The 23553-nt window shown below is 39.0% G+C and overlaps 1 protein-coding gene across 4 annotated transcripts in view; it reads right to left on the bottom strand.

Annotated features, from left to right (window-relative positions):
• Positions 1 to 965: 965 nt before the first annotated feature.
• Positions 966 to 23553, bottom strand: part of PDS5B (PDS5 cohesin associated factor B) — a 115289-nt gene continuing 92701 nt past the window's right edge. The window contains exons 26-35 of one of the 4 annotated variants that reach the window (XM_056328131.1): positions 19554 to 19668; positions 19064 to 19196; positions 18142 to 18261; positions 17740 to 17802; positions 14829 to 14974; positions 12733 to 12838; positions 5952 to 6394; positions 5759 to 5860; positions 2629 to 2770; positions 966 to 1856 (exon numbers count right to left, since the gene is read on the bottom strand). In XM_056328131.1, coding sequence (XP_056184106.1) covers positions 1821 to 1856; positions 2629 to 2770; positions 5759 to 5860; positions 5952 to 6394; positions 12733 to 12838; positions 14829 to 14974; positions 17740 to 17802; positions 18142 to 18261; positions 19064 to 19196; positions 19554 to 19668 — 1406 coding nt within the window. In that variant the 3' untranslated portion in view covers positions 966 to 1820. The remainder of the gene's footprint in view (positions 1857 to 2628; positions 2771 to 5758; positions 5861 to 5951; positions 6395 to 12732; positions 12839 to 14828; positions 14975 to 17739; positions 17803 to 18141; positions 18262 to 19063; positions 19197 to 19553; positions 19669 to 23553) is intronic. The other 3 variants (XM_056328133.1, XM_056328134.1, XM_056328135.1) reach the window with 3 other exon arrangements.

Genomic DNA, 23553 nt, shown 5'->3' with positions numbered 1-23553 from the left:
GGGAAAGTTAAGCAGAGGCAGAATAATCTAATTGTTTATAATACCTTTCTCCATTGGTTAAAAAAAAAAAAAATCATAAAAAATTCTAAAGGCTTCTTTACTTGTGATCTTCTAGTTTGGAAACTGGAAAATCCGTGTTTTATTATTACCCTTTCCTGTAACCTTTACAGGCCGCCTTGCAATTATAATTTATTTATTGATAGATTCTATGAAAATGCTCCATTATTCAGCGAGATAAAATTTTCTTAAATTTGAAACTGATTTTTTCATGTTGTCAACTGCACGGGAACCAGAGGGAGAACAGCACCTGAAATTATAATCTGTGCTTGGCTAAGCATAGTGTAGTAACCTATATATTTTGGTTCAAAAACAGTTTGTAAACTGTAAAACTGCATACAGGATACTGCTTTAAGTATTTCGTTTCTATTTTTTTGCAGATTATACCTAAAAAAAACCAACCAAAACCCAAACTCTCTATAGTAGCACAAAATAAAAATGGAGCTTCATTCAAATCTTGAATACCTTGACTGCAATAATCGGCAGCTGGTTATTCAAGAAAAACTTAGCTCTTCATACCAAAAAAATTTGGCTCAAAACCCAAAAATTAAACAAAAAGTTACAATAAACTCTCAATAAAAGGTTCTCTCATGAGGCAACCTACCATATACTACTGCTAGATACGAGTTTCCAAAAAAACATTACATCCCATTTTCAGCACATTTTTCATAAACATGCAACTTCACTATAAAATACAAAACACTTGGCTCTCAAGAACAGGTTTATAAAGACACACTGCATCAATAAAATTTTTCTTTGTGATTAACTTTACATTGTAATAAGAACTGTATTTTCACTAATGTTTATATATCAGATTTCATATTATAATGTAGTAATAATTTGCTCTTTGTGAACATCATGTTCAGAAGGAAATATCTATACACATTAACATACTAGACTATTAAAAACTCAGTTACAGAATTTTATTGATACAGTAGATTAATAAAAACTGATAGGGGAAGATAAAATGGGTAGGGTATTCAGTACATTATTTAATAACACACTTTTAGAATTAAAATATTTTAAATCCTTTTTGAATTTTCAATGCCACTAGAAGTCCAGAGAAGTCTGGCGTCAATACTGAGGTGTAAAACAAACAACTTCTTTCACAATTTGCATCTCTTGTATTACTCTATCCAACATTGTTCAACTGTAAAAGAAAGTAGTTTAGCACCTCTGATGATAGGTAGGTGCCTAAAGGTAAACACTAGGTTAAATTCGTGAAGGAAGGAAAGACTTTTTTTTATTTTATTCTTCTTCTCAACAAATAGCGGCTTAAGAAAGTGGCACTATTTGTTCAACTGATTTTTTTTTCACAGTTAAATGTCAACAAGAGTACAAATATGAACACTGACAGATATTGCTTGAGATCAATTTTCAACAAACTGTTCTTTTTTAAATCAATAGATCCAATAAACAGTGGGGTACTGTCAGTTTAAAGCCGCAGATAAAAGCTATACAAGCACTTCAGAAGTCAGAAACATTAAAAAAAGAACTATTTACAGTTTTCTTCTTTAGTTCGTATGTCTACAAAGCCAGCGCACATTACACTTCACAAAAATCCACAGTTAATGATATCAACATGTGTGTGGCTAAAGCTCGTGACCTAGGGACTGCAAATGCAGGGGCAGTAAAAGTAAAATAAGTTTTGTCTTTTTTTCAGCAACCCCATTTGCGCACTAACAGCTTCATTCAGTCTCAAGCTCTACATTAAACGCATTCTTCAAAGCTTTCACCGGGAAGGCTGATAACTACATGCTCACTCATCGCCTTTCCCTTTTGGAAGTTCTGCGACGGACCTGTTTGGAGAAGTTTGAAAAATCCAAGAATAAATATATTTTATAATGGAAAAAGTCCTTAGTCTCACAATAATGTCTGAGTAACTGCATACAGCGTCATTCATCACTCATCTTAACCACAGGTACGAGTTTCAGTTAATGACGAGGACATCACCTCATTTGCTGCATCCTTTAAGTATTCAAAAATAATCTAGTTTCCTTTTCCAGAGTTTTCATACATGCAGATGCTCCAATCATCATGTATGTCCAAAAACGTGAAGGCATTCAGTTATGGTTTTAGTATTACTACTCACGTTACTGATGTATTTGTATGAAATAAATATAAAAAAGAAACTTATTTTAACATATTTGCATATGCTGGTAAAAGAATTGGTTTAGGATTCTGCTCCAAGATCCTGTACTCATTTTCAGTACTATTCATATTGTGTGTTTGTTTTGTACAAAGGAATATTATTCACTATTATAATCTAGCTGAGAACAATGGGCATGAGCTACCTGGGAAATAATTCCCAGGCAGACAGCTAACAAAAGCTATACAGAACAAAACATTTAAGATGCTCGACAAAAACTCAAAACCTGACATCTTCTAAGAAATGCAGCTTCTCTGGGAAACTACGGTGCAGCGTCACTATACAGCAGCAGCAGTTGACAACCACCTCATTCATTTTAAAGGAGGAAGGCTAAGTTCTAAGAACAGAAATCATTCTCTGAACATCAATACACAAAGGACACAACAAAGACTCACAAAGAATATCTCAGGCATTTCTCTTACATTGATTGTGGAAACTTCCTCTTCTTCCATTACTTCTTCCTGGGGAATGTCATCACTGACAGGTGAACTGCTCTGAAATACGTCCATCTCTTCACTAGATTCATTCTCTTTACTGGCTGCTTGTTTGGAACGTCCCGCACGGCTACGATCGGAAGAAAAATAAAGATCAGTTTCACAGTATGTGGGTCTGCACATTTATAAACTGCAGGAGAGCAAACACTCTACTTTACAAGAACAGCAGCTTTAAAAAATTCATGTTATATAATACTTCTGTCTTACATACCTATCTAGTTCAGCCATACATGGAATGAAAGCAGTGGAAACTAGGAGGGTGGACAACAGCGTTTGAAAACCAAATTCTTCCAGAACAAAGGGCTAGAAATACAGAGTTGAACAATTTTTGCCTCTATAGACAAGAGAGATTTCTCTCTTTGATGCCAGAATACAGGCCAAAGAAAGATGACACAACAGTAATCGGTGAACAGGAAAAGCCAAACAGCCAGAGACAAATACTAGGGTTTGGGGTTTTTTTTTCCACCTTCTATTCAATTCCATGAACAGATGCACTCTACTAGGAGTTTATACACAACAAAATGTGAGTAACTGCACTTATGTTTTTACAGACCTGGAAGAACCCACGTTGCTACTTATGAAATTAACCCTATAATAATGCAAATCTTCCAAGCTAGCTCATGCTAAGAGCTAGGGAAAGTTAGGATAGCAATACCTTAATCAGACCAGCCCACAATATCTTATACTGTCTTAGTCATGGGAGCTGAACCAGAAGCAAAAAGCACCCATTTGCTTAAAATGACAACTAGTCCCCTGCCATGCCTTAAAAAAAAGCCAACTAAATATGTACCCAGAACTGCACAGCTGCACCCACACTACCATTTTGGTTTGGGTCATTAGCACAGTTCAGGGTCGGATCACTGAATCATCCTGCTTACTGTGGGTGCAGCCTTGGTGTGCCCGAGCTAAGTGACTTTGTGGATAAAATCAAACCAGAAACTCCATTCCAGGCAGACAAACACACACTTCAATTCCCAGCGGGGGCATACAGGTCCTAAACAACTGCCATCTAACAGCAACAAAGCATGCATGTGGTGTGAATTTTCAGTCCTGAGAACACATTAAAATCTATACAAAATAAAATCTCTGAATTGCAAATAGTAATTAGTACAGTGGGCGTTTCAGCACCATCCAAGCAACATGACAACCTTTGAGAAACAATACAAATTAGCCCAACTCAAGCCTTCCAAGACTGATAAAAGCAACAGAATTGAAAAGGAAACGGAAGAATTATTCACCAGCTAAGTTCATCTTTTTCACATATTACAAAAATAAGCCGGTTCACATGTGCTAACTGGTAACCCAATTAGCCATCAGAAATACATTATCCACCATCACCTCATAGGTAAAATCCTAAATTCTTATGTCAAATCCATCCCCAAGGAGCCCAGAAAGCTTTAAGCATTTGAATTAAATATATTCTGTCTTGTGGTACACAGTTCTGCTCAGTCTATCAGCTCCCTTCAGTTCAAACTGTGGTAGATATGTACGTAGAACGCAGAGAAAAGTCTGCCTGCAACGCACTTTGAGGATGAGGAATTACTGTCGTCTCACCTCCTTCTTGCAGAATTGGAAAAAGGATAGTTAAAATTTGGGTGATCTGATCACAAAAAAATAAAAAATACACACAATAGTTTTTTGGATAAAAACTAGAACAGACCCAACAACTCTGAACACTGAAACAACTTACTTGGGCTCCTCAGGCCAGGAACAATATACGTACACATGAACAAGAGCTATGTGGCTGTTACTGACCACGTGTACTGATACCGTTTACCTTCTGTTTAAAATGGGGTCAAAAAACCACACTGAGTTCACTGAGAAGTGAATCAGAAGCTACTTAAGTATTCGCTGAAGCACACCTTTGGCAAATGGCACATAGCACAACACCCAACATAACTTGCTGGCATGTCTTCTCTGCGTGGCAGTAGCAGCTTCCAACTCTTGTTCCTACACATTTAGCAGTGATTTCTGTAGTAACCCCGACAGCACTGGGACCTCTACTGCTGGTTACAGTGTAAAGGAGCAGGAGAGGTCTGACCCGAGCCAGGGAAACAGAACACTGGAAAGGTCGGGATATTGTGTGTGCAAAATGCCAGAACATGAACTGCTGTGTGAAGCTACAACTGAACTGAGGGTACACAACTGTTTAAGCAAAGATCTCTGGCACGGAAGATCTCCAGAGACAGGCAAACCAGTACACTGAACTGCCAGAGGAAGATCAACATGACGCTAATCAAGCCCAGAAGCTAGAACAACAACAGCATAATACAGTATGTCAGACTGAAGATGTGTGTAAGTAGCGCGCTAAGTAATGTATCACCAGGTTCTGGAAAAGTATCTTGCACATCTGTCCCATGAGCTGCAGTTTGGTACCAGTGGACGGATAAGTCCTGTCCACTTGTACACCTCTGCTTTACATATAGTCCATATACGCGTACAGAAAAGGTAGAGATACCTGTAGCTTCCTACAGTAGGCACAAGAAAACCAAGATAGCCACAGAATTTACCTTTATTTTGGAGCTTAATACACCTCAGAACTTTCCAGAGCTACTATCCTTCATAGATTGTAGCACATTTTATTCATTTGGAAATGATTGAAGTGGATAATAAGAAGGCCACAAATTAGAAAGTAAGTGAATATTCATCTAAGGAGAATCAGAATAAACTCATTTCTCCACAATACTGTTTCACCACAGTAACAATTTGATTCTTCCTCCCCATCCAAAACAAATGGGAGCATTTTTCGTCCCTTAAAGTCCTAACAAAGCCTTGTCTTCAAGGCCCTCATGTGCTTGATAGTCTTTTCTCCTAGAAGAGCAAAAGCTGTATATATGCTACCTGAGCGCATTAAAGATACTCGTAGCATCTTGCTCTGATTTGAGATGGTCTAGGAGAAGCAGCTAGGGAAGACATTTTAGAAATAACAATGGCAATTTATCTTCTTAACTGTCAATTAAAGTATTCTGAAATATTTTCAGTAAATGATTGTTTGGGGGCACAGAGGCATATTTTTAATTTTCACTAAACACAAATTTAGAAAATATTCACCACTTACACTTTTTTTTGCTGTGATGGTGGTGTTTTTGATGGCCTTCCTCGTCTTTTCTGTGGCGTAGACTGTGCTGATTCAACTGTACTAGTTTCAGATGGTTCTGCTCTGTTTTGAGGAAGACCCAAATTGCAAAGTATCAAATTATAACTAACGTCCAAGGATAAAAAAGATGCAGCTTACAAGAAGACGGACTTACCTCTGCTGTGTTCTTTTCTGCGTCCTATTTTGCCTGCCTTTTGGTTTTTGTTCAATGTTTTCAGTTTGCCTTTCTTCCTCCTCCTCCTCCTCCTCTGCTGCAGCTGCTGGTGGTTGTTTTTTTTTGCTCCTTTTTGATGACTTTGCTACTGGTTCTTCCTTTGGTGTTCCCCCATTGTTTGCTTTGGGAGGGCGTCCTCTTCTTCCTTTCTTTGGTGGACTGTTCTGTTCATCCTCACTTTCTATTACATCTTCTTTTAGCCTTTTTTCCTCTTGCCATTGTGTTTCATCAGGTTCTGAAACAACTGCAGGTCTCTTCCTTCCCCGTTGACTACCTCTAAGTTTCTGCTCTTGACCCAGTTTATTCAGGTCGTCTATGCTTAGTTTCTCTTCTGAATCTGTAATAGCTGCTTTCTTCCTTCCTCTAGGCTTCTCCATCTCTGACTGAAAAGGTAAGATTGCATGTTTAAATTAAAAAAAATTAAGCTGCCGTTATAAACTTTCACATATGCAAAAGATACAGAAACTTCCCCCAGCAAGACAAAGAGCCTTCAAGTTACAAAAGTTGTTTACTAAGATTGTCTACCATAACCATTTAGAAAACCTTTGCAAAAGTATAATACACATACATACATATAAAATGCCAGACAAAAGAGAAAGATTATTTCAAAGGTGAGCAGTTAAAACACTGAAGTGTGTGATGTCTTCCTCATTTGTATCCTCAGCTGTTGTCAAACACAATTGGCTAGAATATCCGTAACTGCATTTTTATCAATTACAGAATAGTCTGGGTCTGAAGGGACCCCTAAAGATCGCCTCATTCCAACCCCCCTGCCATGGGCAGGGACACCTCCCACCAGACCAGGCTGCTCAAAGCCCCATCCAGCCTGGCCTTGAACACCTCCAGGGATGGGGCAGCCACAGCTGCTCTGGGCAACCTGTGCCAGTATCCTACCGCCCTCACTGTAAAAAAGCTCTCCCTTATGTCCAATCTAAACCTTCCCGCTTTTGGTTTAAAACTGTTGTCCCTTGTCCTGGCACTACAGGCCCTGGTAACAAGTCTTTCTCAGTCTTTCTTACAAGCCCCCTTCGTGTATCGACAGGCCTCAATAAGGTCTCCCTGGAGCCTTCTCCAGGCTGAACCACGCCAACTCTCCCAGCGTTTCCTCACAGGAGAGGTGTTCCAACCCCTGGCTGCTTTTTGCGGCCCTCTCCTCTGGACCCGCTCCAGCAGCTCCGTGTCTGTCTTGTAATGGGGACCCCAGAGCTGGACGCGGGACCGCAGGTGGGGTCTCACCAGAGCAGAGGGGCAAAGTCACCCTCCTTGACCTGCTGGCCACGCTGCTTTTGGTGCATCCACGGATGCAGTTGGCTTTCTGGGCTGCAGGCCCAAATTGCTGGTTCACGTCCAATTCTTCGTCCACCGGTGGCCCCGAGTCCTCCTCTGCAGGGCTGCTCTCAATCCCTTCACCCCCCAGTCTGTACTGGTGGTGGGGATGGCCCCGAGTCAGGTGCGGGACCTTGCACTTGGCCTTGCTGAGCTCATGAGGTTCACATGGACCCACTCCTCAAGTCTGGCAAGATCCCTCTGGATGATGTCTCTTCCCTCAATTATATCAAGAAAGGCAGAACCCTTTCTGAATCATAAGTTTCAGAACAGAAGCTATTCCTTCATCTCTCCATGCTTTAGTTCACTAAGCGCACAATAAAGAGCCATAAAGAATGCAAAGATTTCAATATGCAGCTATTAGGGCCAGAAGAAAGACTCCTATCAACCCTACTTGTGGAAAAAATTCACCATTTCGTGGGGACCATGACCATTCATTTTGGACCATTTCATGGTCCAAAAGTCTAAATACTTACAGAATTTCAGTTTCATCGCAATGTCTACTTGAAACTGACATTACTGGATTTCAACACATACAAACACTCATTTATTAGTATTTACCCATTGCAATTTAATCTACATAATGACAGTTATGCCACTCAAAACCCAAACCAACTTAAAAGAAATTGAAGGACAATAATTACACTAGAAGAAAATAAGAAAAATATTTGAACAATGATGTCACCTTGTGTCAGTTCATGACTTCAGTGATGAAACTGTTGATCTAGATCACTGATATCCTTGTTTACTCCCTGTTCTATTTGCTTTTGCAGTGGTTGTGCACATCTGTCACTGCAGCTGCTTTTACTAGGTAAGCAGTTGTAGGCAAGTTACAAAGTATAGTTTCTCCCTCGGGTTAAACACTGTCCTACAACTTTAGAACTAACATGTTACTATCTGGACAAACATCCTGAATAGTGAGATCTTTAAAACATGGGCCCTTCTGCTCCCCAATTAAAATTCTGCTTCTCAGTTAATGCTTGCTATAATCCGCTCCCCAGCTCCACAACACCAACAAGGAGTTCTGAACCAATGACCTTAAGCAGCTTGCTTACATATTCAAAGTGAAATACAAATGCCTTCAAAATTAATTTTAAATACTGAACTGTATTCACTTTATCACTTAGCTTTGTCAGTTACCTACTCAACCTAATGCTTCTAAACATAAATTGCATGCCAGCAGCTGTTAGGACTCCCAGACTTTTCAAGCTTTACAGCTGAAATGCAGATTGATACAGGAAGGATCAGAAGTGTTATTTTTTTGACAAAAGATTCCTCATTTTTCTGATTTTGCTATAAGCCAGCTTGCTTTTCCCACAAGATGTCACAGTATAAGATGTTTATTTACGCTTCAAGACAAACAAAAATTCAGAATGTTTTTACTAGTTAGTAGCTTATGGCCAAGCAACCTAGAAAAATGCAACAGACTGACGTAATGACAGAACAGAGAAATGTCAGAGAGTCAAAAAAATAAAACAGCAGTGACAGCAGGTATAGGACAGCCTTAATGCATTCTTAAAAGTCCAATTATAACAAATCGATTGTTCGTATCATTGCTTTTTCACGTATACCCCAAAGACAACAAAACTTACAGACTGCCAACTATCATTAAGGCACAAGGAATCATCGTTTACTAGTGGTATATGAAATTCTTATTATTTGAACTGCTCTCAGAACTACAATACAATTACAATTTTCTTCAGCGGTTTATTTTTCTGTATTCTGATACAGGTGTAAAAACTGCTTGAGACAATATTTAGCTTGTCTATAGTTTCATTAAGATATTAAAGCACTACATCTGAGTGAAAGTAAAAATAATTTGTTATATCTTCATTAGGAACCTTTAACAATACTGATCTACAGAAATACAAAAATCCATTAGTAAGGACAAGGCCACCACTTTTGGAGGCCTACCGCTCTCAAAGGCCTTGGTTAGTGGTCATTCACAACCTCTCTGAGACACATACATGTAATTTCCCCTGAATGATCCTACCACTGTAAAAGAGCATAGCAAGGACACCATCCTGATACCCCTTGGGGTTCACTATTCTCACAGAACAGTTTATTTAACAGCAAAGGCAATGTGCTTCTTAGTGATTAAGGCTATTTTACATCATACTGCATTGTATTTGTCTGTAAGTATCAGTTAGTTAGCTTACTCTGCCCTAAAAGCCTGCTGCAGACCATGTAACACCAACCAGACAGCTTTAAAGTCACGCTGCAACCTCTACTTGTGATACCTGGCATTCAGAACCAAGCTTTTTCCTGCCTTCGCTGCGGTACAAGTTGCATGCAAGAAAACAGAATCCATATGGCTATTCAGATAAACTCTTCCTTGAATTCTAAATCAAATGTCGAACCATGATGCCCTCTTGGTATTCTAGGTAACCAGAGAAGTAACAGTTGCTATTCCTTAACGCTGTTGAAAGGAAGACACATCTGGCTGGAAAAAAGAGACCTTAGCACCAGTGACGGGACAGTACAAAAAAAAGGCGAGAACTATAATGCATCAAAACTGAGGTATTATCACTTTGCTAGCTACAAGCAAGAAACCATGTATGATACAAACTTCTACAACCTCAGAAGGCAATCTAAAATTTCAGACAGGTTAAACTGCTCTTCCAAAACTCCAGTACAGTTGATCATTCTCAAACTAATTCAATTAATTCTTCCAAAGCTGTATTTAAAGTAAAAGTCAAGCATACGCAAAAAAAAAATAAATGCTGAATTGGAGAAAAGTCGTCCAAGGAAGCTATCAACTTGAACATGATCCCAAATGTTTCACCAACAAACCCTGAGAATGAGACAAATTGCAGACTAATTCTCATCCACCTAGCTCCAGCAAAATCTACCCATCAATACTACCAATATCCTGCAAATTGTAACTGATAACCTTGAAAGATTACAGGAACTGTCAGTACAATGCAAAAGTAATGCACACACAGGCCCTCTCTGCCTCAGCTTTCTATAGTAAAGAAACTTTCTATAGTAAAGTTCTCTGGGTACCCAACCCCTGAGCTGGAAGACAGGGACACAGAGCAGAGTGAAGCCCCCACAAGCCAAGGGGAAATGGTCAGTGACTTGCTGCACTGCTTAGACACACACAAGTCTATGGGGTTGGATGGGACCCACCCGAGGGTACTGAGGGAGCTGATGGAAGGGCTCACCAAACCACTTTCAATCATTTATCAGCAGTCCTGGCTGACTGGGGAGATCCTGGTCAGCTGGAAGTCAGCAAATGTGACACCCATCTACAAGGGTTGGAAGGAGGATCCAGAGTACTACAAGCCTGTCAGCCTGACCTCGGTGCCAGGGAAGGTTGTGGAGCGGGTCATCTTGAGTGCCATCACTTGGCATGTACAGGACAACCGGGGGATCAAGCCCAGCCAGCCATGGGGTTATGAAAGGCAGGTCCTGCTTGACAAACCTGACCTCCTTCTGTGACAAGGTGACCTGCATAGTGAGTGAGGAGGGAAAGGCTGTGGATGTTGTCTACCTGGACCTTAGTAAAGCCTTTGAGACAGTTTCCCACAGCATTCTCCTGGAGAAACTGGCTGCTCACAGCGTGGGTGGGTGCACTCTATGCTGGCTTAGAAGCTGGCTGGCTGGCTCAGCCCTAAGAGTGGTGGCAAATGGAGTTACATCCCACTGATGGCCGGTCACAAGTGGTGCTCCCCAGGGCTCAGTGTTGGGGCCAGTCCTGTTTCATCTCTTTATCCATGAGCTGGACGAGGGGATCGAGTGCACCCTCAGTAAGTTGGCAGACATCATCAAGTTGGGGGGGAGTGTTGTTCTGCTGGAGGGCTGGAAGGCTCTGCAGAGGGGTCTGGGCAGGCTGGGCCGATGGGCCAAGGCCAATGTATGAGGCTCAACCAGGCTCAGTGCCGGGCCCTGCACCTGGGGCACAACAACTCCACGCAACTCTACAGGTTTGGGAAAGAGCGGCTGGAAAACTGCCTGGAGGAAAAGGATCTGGGGGGTGGCATGGACAGCCAGCTGGGTATCAGCTGGCAGTGTGCCCACGTGGCCAAGAAGGCCACTAGCATCCTGGCTTATATCAGAAAAAGCATGGCCAGCAGGATAAGGGAGGTGATCATCCCCCTGTACTCAGCAGCACTGGTGAGGCCGCACCTTGAATCCTGTGTTCAGTGTTGGGCCCCTCGCTGCAGGAGGGACGTCGAGGGGCTGGAGCGTGTCCAGGGAAGGGCAGCGGGGCTGGGGCACAAGTCTGATGTGGAGTTGCTGAAGGAACTGGGGTTGTTGAGCCTGGAGAGGAGGCGGCCCACAGGGGACCGCTCTTACCAGCTACGTGTAAGAGGTTATAGGAAGGTGGGGGTCGGTCTCTTCTCCCAAGTAACTGTCCTGGTTTTGGCTGGGACACAGTTTATTTTCTTCTTAGTAGCTGGTGCAGTGCTGTGTGTTGGCCTTGGTGTGAGAATAATGTTGATAACACACTGATGTTTGTAGTTGTTGCTGGGTAATGTTTATACTAAGTTAAGGATTTTGTCAGTTTCTCAGGCCCTGCAACTGAGAAACAGGTAGGGGACACAGTCGGTGCAACTGACCCAGACTAGCCAAAGGGATATTCCATACCGTAGAATGTCATGCTGAATATATAAAAGAGGGGAATGAAGAAGGAAGCGGGGGGGGGGGGACAACGCTCAGAGTGATGGTGTTTGTCTTTCCAAGTAACCGTTACGCATGATGGAGCTCTGCTTTCCTGGAATGGCTGAACAGCGGCCTGCCAGTGGGAAGTGGTGAATGAATTCCTTGTTTCGCCCTGCTTGCATGTGTGGCTTTTGCTTTACCTATTAAACTGTCTTTATCTCAACCCATGAGTTTTCTCTTTTACCCCTCTGATTCTCTCCCCCATCCCACTGTAGGAGGGGAGTAACTGAGCAGCTGCACGGTGCTTAGCTGCCAGCTGGGGTTAAATCAAGACAGTGACAAGCAACAGGAGAAAACTGCTTCAAGTCGCACCAGGGGAGGTTTAGATTGGATATTGGGAAAACTGTCTTCACTGAAAAGGTGGTCAAGCACTGGAACAGGCTGCCCAGGGAGGTGGTTGAGTCACCATCCTTGGAGGTGTTTAAAAGACTTGTAGTTGTGGTGCTTAGGGGCCTGGTTTAGTGGTGGACTTGGCAGTGCTGGGTTAATGGTTGGACTCTGATCTTGAGGGTCCTTTACAACCTAAATGATTTTATGAAAAACAGACAAACAACCCTTTTTTTCATTGCATTTTCACATCCAACTAAGCACATTTTCCAGTAGTTTATAACATTAACTCAGTTTCATGTTTCAGCATATTTTCTTGAATGACATCAAGTACCACCACATTCATTTTTGTTTTAAAGTCCTTAAAGTGAAAGATCTGCAATGCAACCAAACAGCTCACCCTTACAAGATCAGAGTCGTCCCTTTTGTCAGTTTTCTTCCCTGGTAAGGGCGAAGCCAGCGTGAATTCTTCATTTTCACTGTGGTCCATTTCAGTACTGTCAAGCCTAGAACAAATAAACATTTATTTTCCTCATTATTATAACACAGTGGGAAATCATTAAAAAAAAAATATATCAAGAACAACAATCTTCACAAGTCAATCTACTCCTAAACCATGTACAATCTGGCAGAAAAAAAACTTTTACTCTGGCTACTATAGCCACCATATATCACAAGCCAGAACATCTAAATCTCAGGATAAAGGTGTCAATGGTAAGCCAAGCTGAATTTTCTTTCTTTGCAGGGAAAGATAAGCAGCTTTTTGAAACAGAAGCACCTTACTGAGTTTCAAGAGATCTGCATACACTTCCCTATACCAATCAAAGATCCCCACAGACAGACCAGCCAAAGCATGCACACCTGCCTGTGGCGAGGTTTAGGCAATAAACCGGCAGATCTAAATTTCAGAGACCAGTTCATCCCTCAGGTTTCTGTTGTTAGAGCCACATTTCATTTTTATTTCAGTTTCTACGTTATGTAAATGTGGACAATAGTACCTCCTGAGGTACACTGAGGCCCACAGATAAAACGACATATACAAACACCAATACTCATTAATTTCATTGCATCTGTGCTGGGGCAGGTAGAAGCAACATTTTTAGACAACAGGCATGTTTTTCAATGAAAAGAAATATGCTATGCACTGAATGGAAAGTGTTATTCAAACATACAAACTGTTAACTCCCTGGCCCGGGCACGGCATAGACCGAGAAAGATGTTCTCACTCCAAGTATAACATCTGTAATAACTGTGATGTAATTGGAAGCTCAGTTTTTATACATAGTCTTAACAGATGCAAGCTCGCCAGTATATTTTCAGTCAGACTGAACTGGAAATGCCATGCATACCAAATAATTACCATCACTTCTACAGGACTTTTCTTCTTTGGTACCTCCATGCAAAACGCTAATGAGTTTAACTTAGGTGAACTGGGGAGATCATGAAAATGACACAACATATCAGGCTGCAAGTGCAGCATTTTAGTTGTTTTTTTTTAAATGAACTGGGGGTAGAACAGTATTGGTCTCGGATTCATTTTGCTAGAAACAGAGAACAATCTGGACTCCAACCTGTCTGTAGCCAATAATGTATTTCAGCATGTGAACCTGCATGACTTGTAATAAATAAGCCTTTCTGTGGACTCTTGAACTCTTCCATGTAGTTGAGTACACCTGGTAAAACACTACATTATATTTATAATTGATACTATATATTAAATAGCCACAGAAGTACCAAATGAGAAATGTTATTTCCAAACATAACATTTCCTCACAGTCTTGAAGGAATGTGAGAAAGTATGAATAGTGGGCACTATACAACCCCTAAGTGTCTGGAAAAGAAAATTGATAATGTGACTTGTAGTTACAAAATTAACATATGAAGATACAGTAACTAAAGAGTAATCTAAAAAATTGACACAGAACAAGCTACGGTTTTTAAAGACAGCTAACTAGAAGACAGCTTCTGTAGCATTACGGTACATTCCCCTCTCTATTACAGAAGGAATCTACCATCCAAACATATTCATCTGCAAAGTCCAGAACGAATTTAGAGAGGAAGAAGTCACGTGGGATCACCACAGTGGCCTAGCAGTCCTCACTGTCTATGATACGTTGTTAATATTACAGCAGGCCGCCAGGTTGCCAGGAACTGCAGATGTATGCATACATACACATTTGTATATATGCGTGTATAAACATACACACATGTCGGGGGATTATATATCTCTCTATAAAATAAACATGAGGCTCTCCTTCCATCCTACAGCCAAATTTGGATGTGATTTGATTCTAGGTTGTTGGGGTTTTTTAAAGCAAATTTATTTCTGGGGTTAGAAAGCCGAATTCATGGTTTCAGTTACACCAACATGGTACTATAACTTTACTTCAAATAAGATAATAGAATTCTGTTTCTCACTTAGAAAACATTCTAGAAAAATTCAAAGTTTCCATTACAAATACTTGAAATATCAAAGCTCCTTTGTTGTCTACCAACCTCCCTTTGATCCTTCCTGGAGAGCTTGGATTTGAACTGCTGCTGGCATTGCTTACAGTTTCCATTCGTGAAGATTTGGATTGAGACTGCTTGCCTGCTGACGAAAGAGGCTTATTAACTGCTCCAAGAACATTGGCTGCTTTGGGCTGAAACCAAAAATATATTTCCTTTATTTCAAGCTACACATTTAGATATTGTTAACATGTACAGTATTTACATTTTTACAGATTTCACTTTTTGCAATCAGTATCTTAATTTTAACACAAAGCAATAAACATTTGCATATGAAAGTTACAACAGACACCAAAAGGAAGCTGACAAAGCTGTAATCTAATAGCTAGCTGCCACCAAAAATGGTGGTATTCTCTCTATGCTTATATTCTGTCCTCTTCTCATTGGTAGTACTGGGTGCTCACCTGACCTTGCAATAAGCCCCTTCAGCACTTTTTGTGCAGTTTCCTTTCTGCTGATCTAGCTGCCTGATCCAGCTCACCATTTGGATTAGGCAAGCATCTGTACTGGCAAAACAGAAATAGCAGTAGGACAGCCCTTTCAGCAAAGAACCCATTAAACTGGCTTAACTGTAATGGCAAACCACACTATTTTCAACTGGCAATGAATGAGAATCTCAAAAATCAAACACTGTGGAGAAGACTCTGATACTTCATGCACAGGTTTAAAAATGCCAGGCTTTTAGTAGGTGCCAAAACTTCCAGACACTGGTAAGCTTCAGGTTATTCATTTAACTGGATTATCTTTCAGACATGCCAAATACCTCCAGCTTATACTAACTTTTGAGAGAGCCGAAAGAGTTCAGTTACTTCTAAAGAGAATACACCTTTATGCCAAACACCCACGTACAAAAACATTGATTTAAAGACCATTCCCTATGTTTCTCATTATCTAGGACGATGCGTCTTCTATTTCAATATTAAAGTTTAACTATGTTTGAAGTTAGCAACAGCTGAAAAATAAAAAGTTCAACAAGCACATCATAGCAGCTTTGCATGTCACTTTTTCTGAGATACGCACCATGGATGTGCTGGTTATACTTTTATAGCCAGAGGGAATTTTACACTTACACCAAAGATTCTCTCTGCACCGAGTACAAGAAAAACAGCATATCCTTTCCAAAAATAAACCTTGGAGAACAAAATCCAGTTTAAGAATGTACATCTATGAGTTTAGAACTTAACATTAATCAATAAAAAAATATAGAAAGAGCTCAAAAGAAGAGGTATGTTCAAATTCACACTGGAGTGGGCTTCCTACTAAGGAGGGACTAATGTTAACAGGGCTGCACGAACAGCTCCTCCCTTACCACAGAACCTACACTCAAAGCTTTGCTGCCCTCAGATGCTGTTCCGTGCTTGTATCATCCCCACTAACAACCCACTCAAGCTAATCTTCCATTCCCAAAAATGAGACTCCCTAGACCAACTCACAATTCATGTTACTTTCATGATGGTAAAGCAACTAAAATTTTTGGTGGTCAAATACACTTCTTCTGTTTGTTACAAAATTTCAGAACAACAAGAAAGGTGCTGGAGTACCTGGCACTAGAAATTTAAAATATAAAAATATAATAAATAATAAAAGCTACCTTAGGGTTCAAAAGAATTTATGTTAGGATAGATGAGAGAGATGAAGCTACTGGAGAGAGTCCAGCAAAGGGCCACGAAGATGAAGACGGGACTGAAGCATTTCTCATTTGAGGAAACTCTGAGAGAACAAGAGCTTTGGACTAGAGGACCTCCAGAGCTCCATCCTCAAACACTCTGTGATTCTGTGACTTTTTGCAATACCACAAAACAAGTTTCTTCTTTAATATTGTCACAGTACATAGTGTAATATATTAAGTTTGGGACAAACTACCAGTAATTTTTTGTCAGAAACTGAATGACACAATATTGACTACTGATCAGAAACTGGAAGACACGCGGCTTCCTTTTAAAAACTTCTGTGCCTTTCAATAAGAAGTGAATCTCTATCTAATACATGGACTTCAAATAGATGTGCAATACAGTGATGATATATAGTCCAATGAAAAAATGTTGGCTTTCAACTTCTAATCAAGAAGACGCTCCTGTACATGTGCGCTTTTTCCTAACTTGCATTTCTCCTCTATTAGTAAGTCACTAGCTTTCAGCTAATGCTTCAATAGAAGTTAAGGGTAATGAAGATGCAGTGCTGTTGTTTCTTTTGCAAGGTAGCAAATGAATGTTCTCCTGTAGTCTAGAACAGGACACATTAATCCAGATAAAAACTACAATTTGTCTTTTCCTTTACTAGACTTTAGTTTTACTCTAAAGAGTACCTGGGTTTAGTTTTACTGAAGAACAAATATTGTTCTTTGCCATTCAACAACACGCATTTTTAGAAAGAATAAATATAACCATAATATAACCATAGAACAGCCAGATATCTTGTAAGATACTGTAAACTGGTATTGAGCTTTGCCAAAGATTAATTTATGTGCTTTTAAAAATCATTTATATTAGCGTTTTACATAGCTGTCACTTCATATGCAATATTGCAGTCCTCTACAGAAAAAAAGATTAACCATTTTGGGAACTTGTCAAATGTCAAATATTATGGATATTTTAAAAAAAAAAAAAAAAAAGTAAGACGACAGGCTTTGCCTACTGTTACCACAACCCGGTGTAAACAGCAGCAGTTTTCCTTTCTACCTGTCTCTTTCCACATCTTTACTAACATTTGGTATATAAACTTTTTGGGCAGAAACAATTTATTTTCTTAAACTTAAGTGTTTCATTAACTACATATCAGTTTTCTCAAAAAAAAAAAAAAAAGGAAAAAAAAAAAAAGAAATGAAAAAGAAAGGAATAAAAGCCAAACCAAAACCACGAACAGCACCAAAAAATCCCCCAAACCTCCCTGCCATACATACCTTTCCAGGAGTGAAAAAAGACTTCATTTCCGGAGGAAGGTAATTTTTCGTGTTACTGAAATTCTGTAAGGAGGGTAGGGGGATGAGAAGGGAGGGGGAAAAAAAAAAAAAAGAAAAAAGAAAAAAGCAATAATAGATTAACAAGATATATACATTTTGGAAGTAATACCAAAAGACCTTCTTTACATCTTTTACACTTTTGAACTTTTAAACCTGAACAAGAATATCTCAGGGAGGTAAGAAATCAGTGTGTGTACAAAAACATATACACACATAAATTTTCAACTACACTGTAATAGGGAGAAGTCTGAAATTACAAAAACAATTAAAAGAACCCCTGAATTACAACTAAGAAAGATCTGAACAGACTTATCTCAGGGAAAAATTAAACGTCAAGTATACCTTGTCAGGTTGAGTAAAATATCTGGCTGGAAGCACAGGGTCTTTAGGGGATTCCAAACTGTATGTTGTACTCTTTGACATAATGATATTCATAGCTACATCACAGACCGTGTACAGTTTCTGTAAGTAATAGAATTTAAAAACAAAACAAATAAGTTTAGAAGTTCATTGCAAATATTTAGAAAAGACAGTATCTTTTGAGCACAGAACTATGAGAACACACAGTTTAAAAGCAATCACCTTAAACATTTAACATTAGCCTGCATCTTAAACAGTGTACTGTGGGATAATAAAACATAGGAGCAAAAGACAAAAGCACTGTAGGCCCAGCAGTTGAAGAGAGCTAGCTAACATGATCTTTCTACGCTTCAGAACAGTATGTGCCATGGTTTCAAAGACAAAGCTTATTAAAAAAAATAATAATTCACCTCTGTGGGAAAAGCAGAAAAGTGACAAATCTGCACATTATATGATGCAAAAAAACCTCAAAAAAAAGATCAGGGTTTGATACATTCACTACACAATACACACTGGAAACATCTAATGCATGTATTTTTCTTCCTATAATAAGCTTATTCTTGCACTTTTAAAATTAAATATTACAAAGCACTTCAGTGGATGATTTAAACAGTAAAATGTATAGTTTACATATATTTTAAATTAGGATTTAATAGTCTTACTGAGACAGAAACAGAAGGACTTCAAACTATTACAAATCCCTTGCAAACGTCCAAGATCTAGTGAAGCATAGGAAAATAATTGTCATCTAAACAAAATATCATTATGGCAGTATATGAAGTATCATTTCCCACACACAATTCTATTGAAAGACATTTTCAAGTTTATGTGTAAACAAAACGCAACTCATTTCCAGAAGCAAGCCAGAATTAAATGAGATTTCCAATCAAAAAGCAGCACCTACTTCATTCATTTTTGGATCATCTGGTCCTTGAGCATCCTTAGTCTGTTTGATATTTTCTACCATTTTTCTGATAAATGCATGGCTGTTGTTTTCATTTTTAGCCATCAATATTTCCAGTATGAACCAGAGGCACCTGAAGGAGAAATGCAGTAGTACCCATGAATAAAATTTTAAAAGCACATTTGATAAAGTGGTTAACTTCTAGGTTTTACTACTATTATGAATTTGAACCAGTCTAAGTCTGGGAAACTAATTCCTTTGGAAAAAAGAAATGAAGGTAGGAGGAGCCCGAAAGTGAAGTTTCCTCTGTAAGATATCACAGAGCACTAAAAAAGCATACATACACTATTTCTCACAATATTTTACAGAAATAACTGCCATTGTTATGTGCACTGGACAGTGTATCAGGGTACCACAATGAATTAAAATTTCACTTAGAATAAAGAGATTTTTTTAATTCTAGAAATAACACTGTTAAAAGTAGCCTTACTCTTTAATGTCCTTCAGTTGTTCAATGTCCTGGACTTTGACATAATCTGGGTCATGAGCTAGAAGATGGATAGTATAAGGAACAACATACTCTGGTAGAAGTGACAACAGTTTCTCTGAAAAGCAGAAGAAAGATGCATCAAAAGACTACATACTAAGAAACAGGCTTTTCTTCTACAAAGGAAAGAACAAAATTCAAGGTCAGCATACACTAAGATAAAAGTACAGGCACATGTGGGCCTATCATTTCTTTATGATGTTGCATCTGATGGTTGATATGCCATGCTTCATGCATGCAAAAATTGAGATTTTTAAGTATCCCTCTCACAAGGCTATCTATTTTCTAGCTACCTTGAGAATACAGCTACAGTCACCCCCTACTCCCAATCCTTTCTTCAGTTCAAAGCCTGCATTCTGAAACAGTCTGAAAAACAGCAGTGAGAATTGATCACAAAATCCATATTAACTGCAAGAGGTGGAAGAGCACAACTGCAGGATAAGCTACTATTCCTTCTTTGGACATAGCTGTGTACAGACTTGAGGTCAGCAGAACAGAAAGGAACGCCCTTTGCAGGGTCTTTGCAGTCAAATGGCCACATTCTCCAAACCCACAGCCTACCTTGTCTGTTTAAAGAAGGGACAGGAGGTAACATGAAGGCTGTAACAAAGTAGTAGTGGACTGAGTCTGAAAAGTTCAATCCCACTTGAACAAAGCAGCACAACTGAACCGTGACAAAGCATTCAAAACTTTTTCTAGCATCCTCCAAGACCTGCAAGTAGTCTTAAACACAGACTGCAGGAGAAAGTCTTTCCTACATCACCACAGTCAGATGGCCCATTTTCCTAACAGATTCAAAAAGTAACACTTGTTGCCAAAGGCCCTCCCAGAGTTATGATTGCAAAACACACATTCCATAAGGTAACAAATTCCTGAGCTAACCAACACTATGCAGAGTGCACTTCAGCGTCTCGAAGTCTGATGATGAAAATCAGAATGAAAAAAAGAGGTTATACCCCACAGGGCAAGGACAAACAAAAAGACAAGTCGTACACCTAAAGTCAAAAAGCATTTTGCAGAAAACATCCACACTGCTTTCTCTAGTCTAGTGACTGAGAGGAGCTGGAAGATGCACAGCACAGTTCAGTTATTAAACGTGTACCATGTGCAACAGGCAGGATAGGCAAGGAAGGCACGCTGGTGTTGTGTGCATATTACTATGGTACACACACCTGATCTTGAGTGGCAAATGCAAAGGCACAGTATTAACATGTCTATGGATAAACACTTGAATGTGCATATGAAGAAAGGATGGAAATTCCCGGTTCTGTGGTTGGGGGGAGGGGGATTAAAAAAAAAGTAATTTTCAACTAGTCAGTGGTCATGAAAGACATGACCAAGTCTGGAAAATTTTCTTTCAGTAAGCTTTTAACTATCCCATATTAGCTTACGAATAAGTCATCAACATCTGTAAATTCCTATATATAAGTAAAATTTGAAAACGATTTAAAAATATTTTAGAATACTGACATTTTTATCTGTAATACATGTGGTCAAATGAGATGTGCTTGGTAATTTATTTTATGCACACAATAGTTATGTCATTATTGTAGATTTCACAAGACTAACTAAATTGCCATGCATAAGTCAAGTCTGTCTCTTTCCCATTCTTAAAAGTCTGCGTAAATGCGGATAACGCACAGACTACATAAAATACTTGGATTCATTCATAATAGCAAGAAAAGCATTCAAAATTAATAAAGGCTCACAGAAGATAGTGCTGTCAAGTTCCAAGGATACACTCTTAGACAGCCATTGCAGTTGATGTAATTATTAATAGTAGTATCTAGTTACTACACAGACTGTAAGCCATCAAAGTGAAAGAATAAAATCACCCAGTTTCTTTCTATTTCAAGCTATATTTATGTAATTCAAATCCAGTGTACTTTGCAAAGCATTTTTAAATGTTTTAATTGACATTCCACTAAACTTTAAAAACATCCTTCACTAATTCAAGCACTGTCCTGCACTTTAGCCAGTACTTGTTTGTGTAACTAAAAAACACAAACAAAAAAAACCCCAAAACCAACAACAAAAAGATGTGGCAGGGAAGAAAAAGAACATAATTATGATTTCAGAACATTAGCAAAATTGGTTTGCCTTAAACATGTCCCAGGCAAACCAACCTGCTATTATTTGTATTAATTAGCAACTTCAATAGAATGCTCACCAAGAGCTCATGAACTCTTCATTAAATTTCTGCCTTGTACAATTTCTAATATACCTATAGTAGTAATCTTCCAGCTGGGTCTGGAAAACAAAGTGAACCAGATCCAAACAAAACAGGAAAAGGACAAATATTGAAACATATTTAAGCTCTGTCATGACCACCAAAAAAAAAAAAAAAAAAAAAAAAAGGGAAGAAAGAAAAAGTATTTACACATTCTTTCCTCATTTTTAATGAGGACAGACACAACCTGAATGGCGGGGTGGCTCTATGGATATAAACCAGTAGACCACTAGCACTTAAAACTACAGTGTGCCAAAACCCCTCATGGCAGGCCTTTAAGAGCATTTAGGAAAGAAACTTTCAGAAAGAGACTTGTTAAAAATAAATTAATCTTTATTCTTGTAATTTTTCCACTTACTGACTTGCAAGTAAAAGCCCAGCCTTAGAGAACAAGGATTCCTATGCAAGACATGTCTTTACCCAGATGAAACTAGTAACAGATAAACAAAGTTACTTCTTGAGTAGTTTCTACAATGAGTAACATTTAGAGAATTTAAAAGGCATGACAGTAAGTCCTGCCAGCTTGTTAAAAGGTCAGTGTAGAGGAAAGAGGCATTTTACTGTCTGGTACTAGTCCTTAGGAAGTTTTCCTCAGGCAAGGTATACAAAAGTTTACCATCTTTCCAACAAACGTTGAAATCCCCCAAAATATCTGAAAGATATTCTCCTCACCTGTACCAAGTTTTCAAGAAAAAACACCAGAAAATTGTATTTTTGAAAGATTCATAAAAGTAGCTGCATTAACCAAAGATGCAGATACTCAGCTTTATTTTTTTTTTTGCAGAAGCTTTGCACAGGTGGTACTACTACCATCATTACTACCCTGAGCTACTGCATGGCCAGTAGGGAGAATGACAGAGGGAGAGACATACACATTTAAATAATATGATTTTACCATAACTGTGCTTCAGCTGTACTACTGCAATAATATTTTTTTTTTAAAGATGCTAACAGACCAAGACATTGTATTTGTTACAATCTCAGATTAGTAAATCTGAATGTCACAAAGTTAACATTGCAGTCCTCAAAAAATCTTGCAATCTATATTTAATCCAGATGCCTCACAGATGATAGTACCTATCAAATCAATGGCATCACTCAAGTCTTTCAAGCAAGAAAGAGAAATTGTCTTGCACACTTTGAAGTCCCAGTGGATAAAAACAATCACACACACCCAGGCTCCTCTTCCATTTCTTCTACAGATTTTTCACAGTAACTTTGCAGCATCTCTCTTAATACAGTTAGGAAATTAGCAATTACTTTTAGTCATATGAGAATTCTTATACTTCTACATAACTAAAAAGAGTTTTCAAGAGGAATAGTCTGACGATGACTTAAAGGCATTTGCTCAACTGGATTTTTCTTTTTTACATGTTATCAAGGAGGGAGAAAAGCACTGCTCTTTTTCCTTTTTCAAGTCTAATGAACAATATGCAAAAGGATTTCTCCACAGGCTTATTCTCTGATCAAAGTCTAAGGGGAGTAAGACACACATAGATGGACATGGCCAATACAAATGCAAAAGGAAACCAGTTATCTGACAGCAGTTGTGAGATCAGATTCAGAGAACAGGTTTAGTCTATCCTAAGGTGAGATGAAAAAATCCCCTTCATTTCACAAAGACCAAACTATCAGTGCTCTTCCAAAGAAATAAACTTTCAAAACCTCTTACACAAAATGGTCATAGCTCTTCATAAAGGTCTACTTTTTCCT

This window comes from Falco biarmicus, chromosome 2 (genome assembly GCF_023638135.1).
Source record: "Falco biarmicus isolate bFalBia1 chromosome 2, bFalBia1.pri, whole genome shotgun sequence".
NCBI lineage: Eukaryota > Metazoa > Chordata > Aves > Falconiformes > Falconidae > Falco > Falco biarmicus.
Note: the sequence above shows the minus strand (reverse complement) of the source record. Positions and strands in the feature narration are given on the sequence as shown.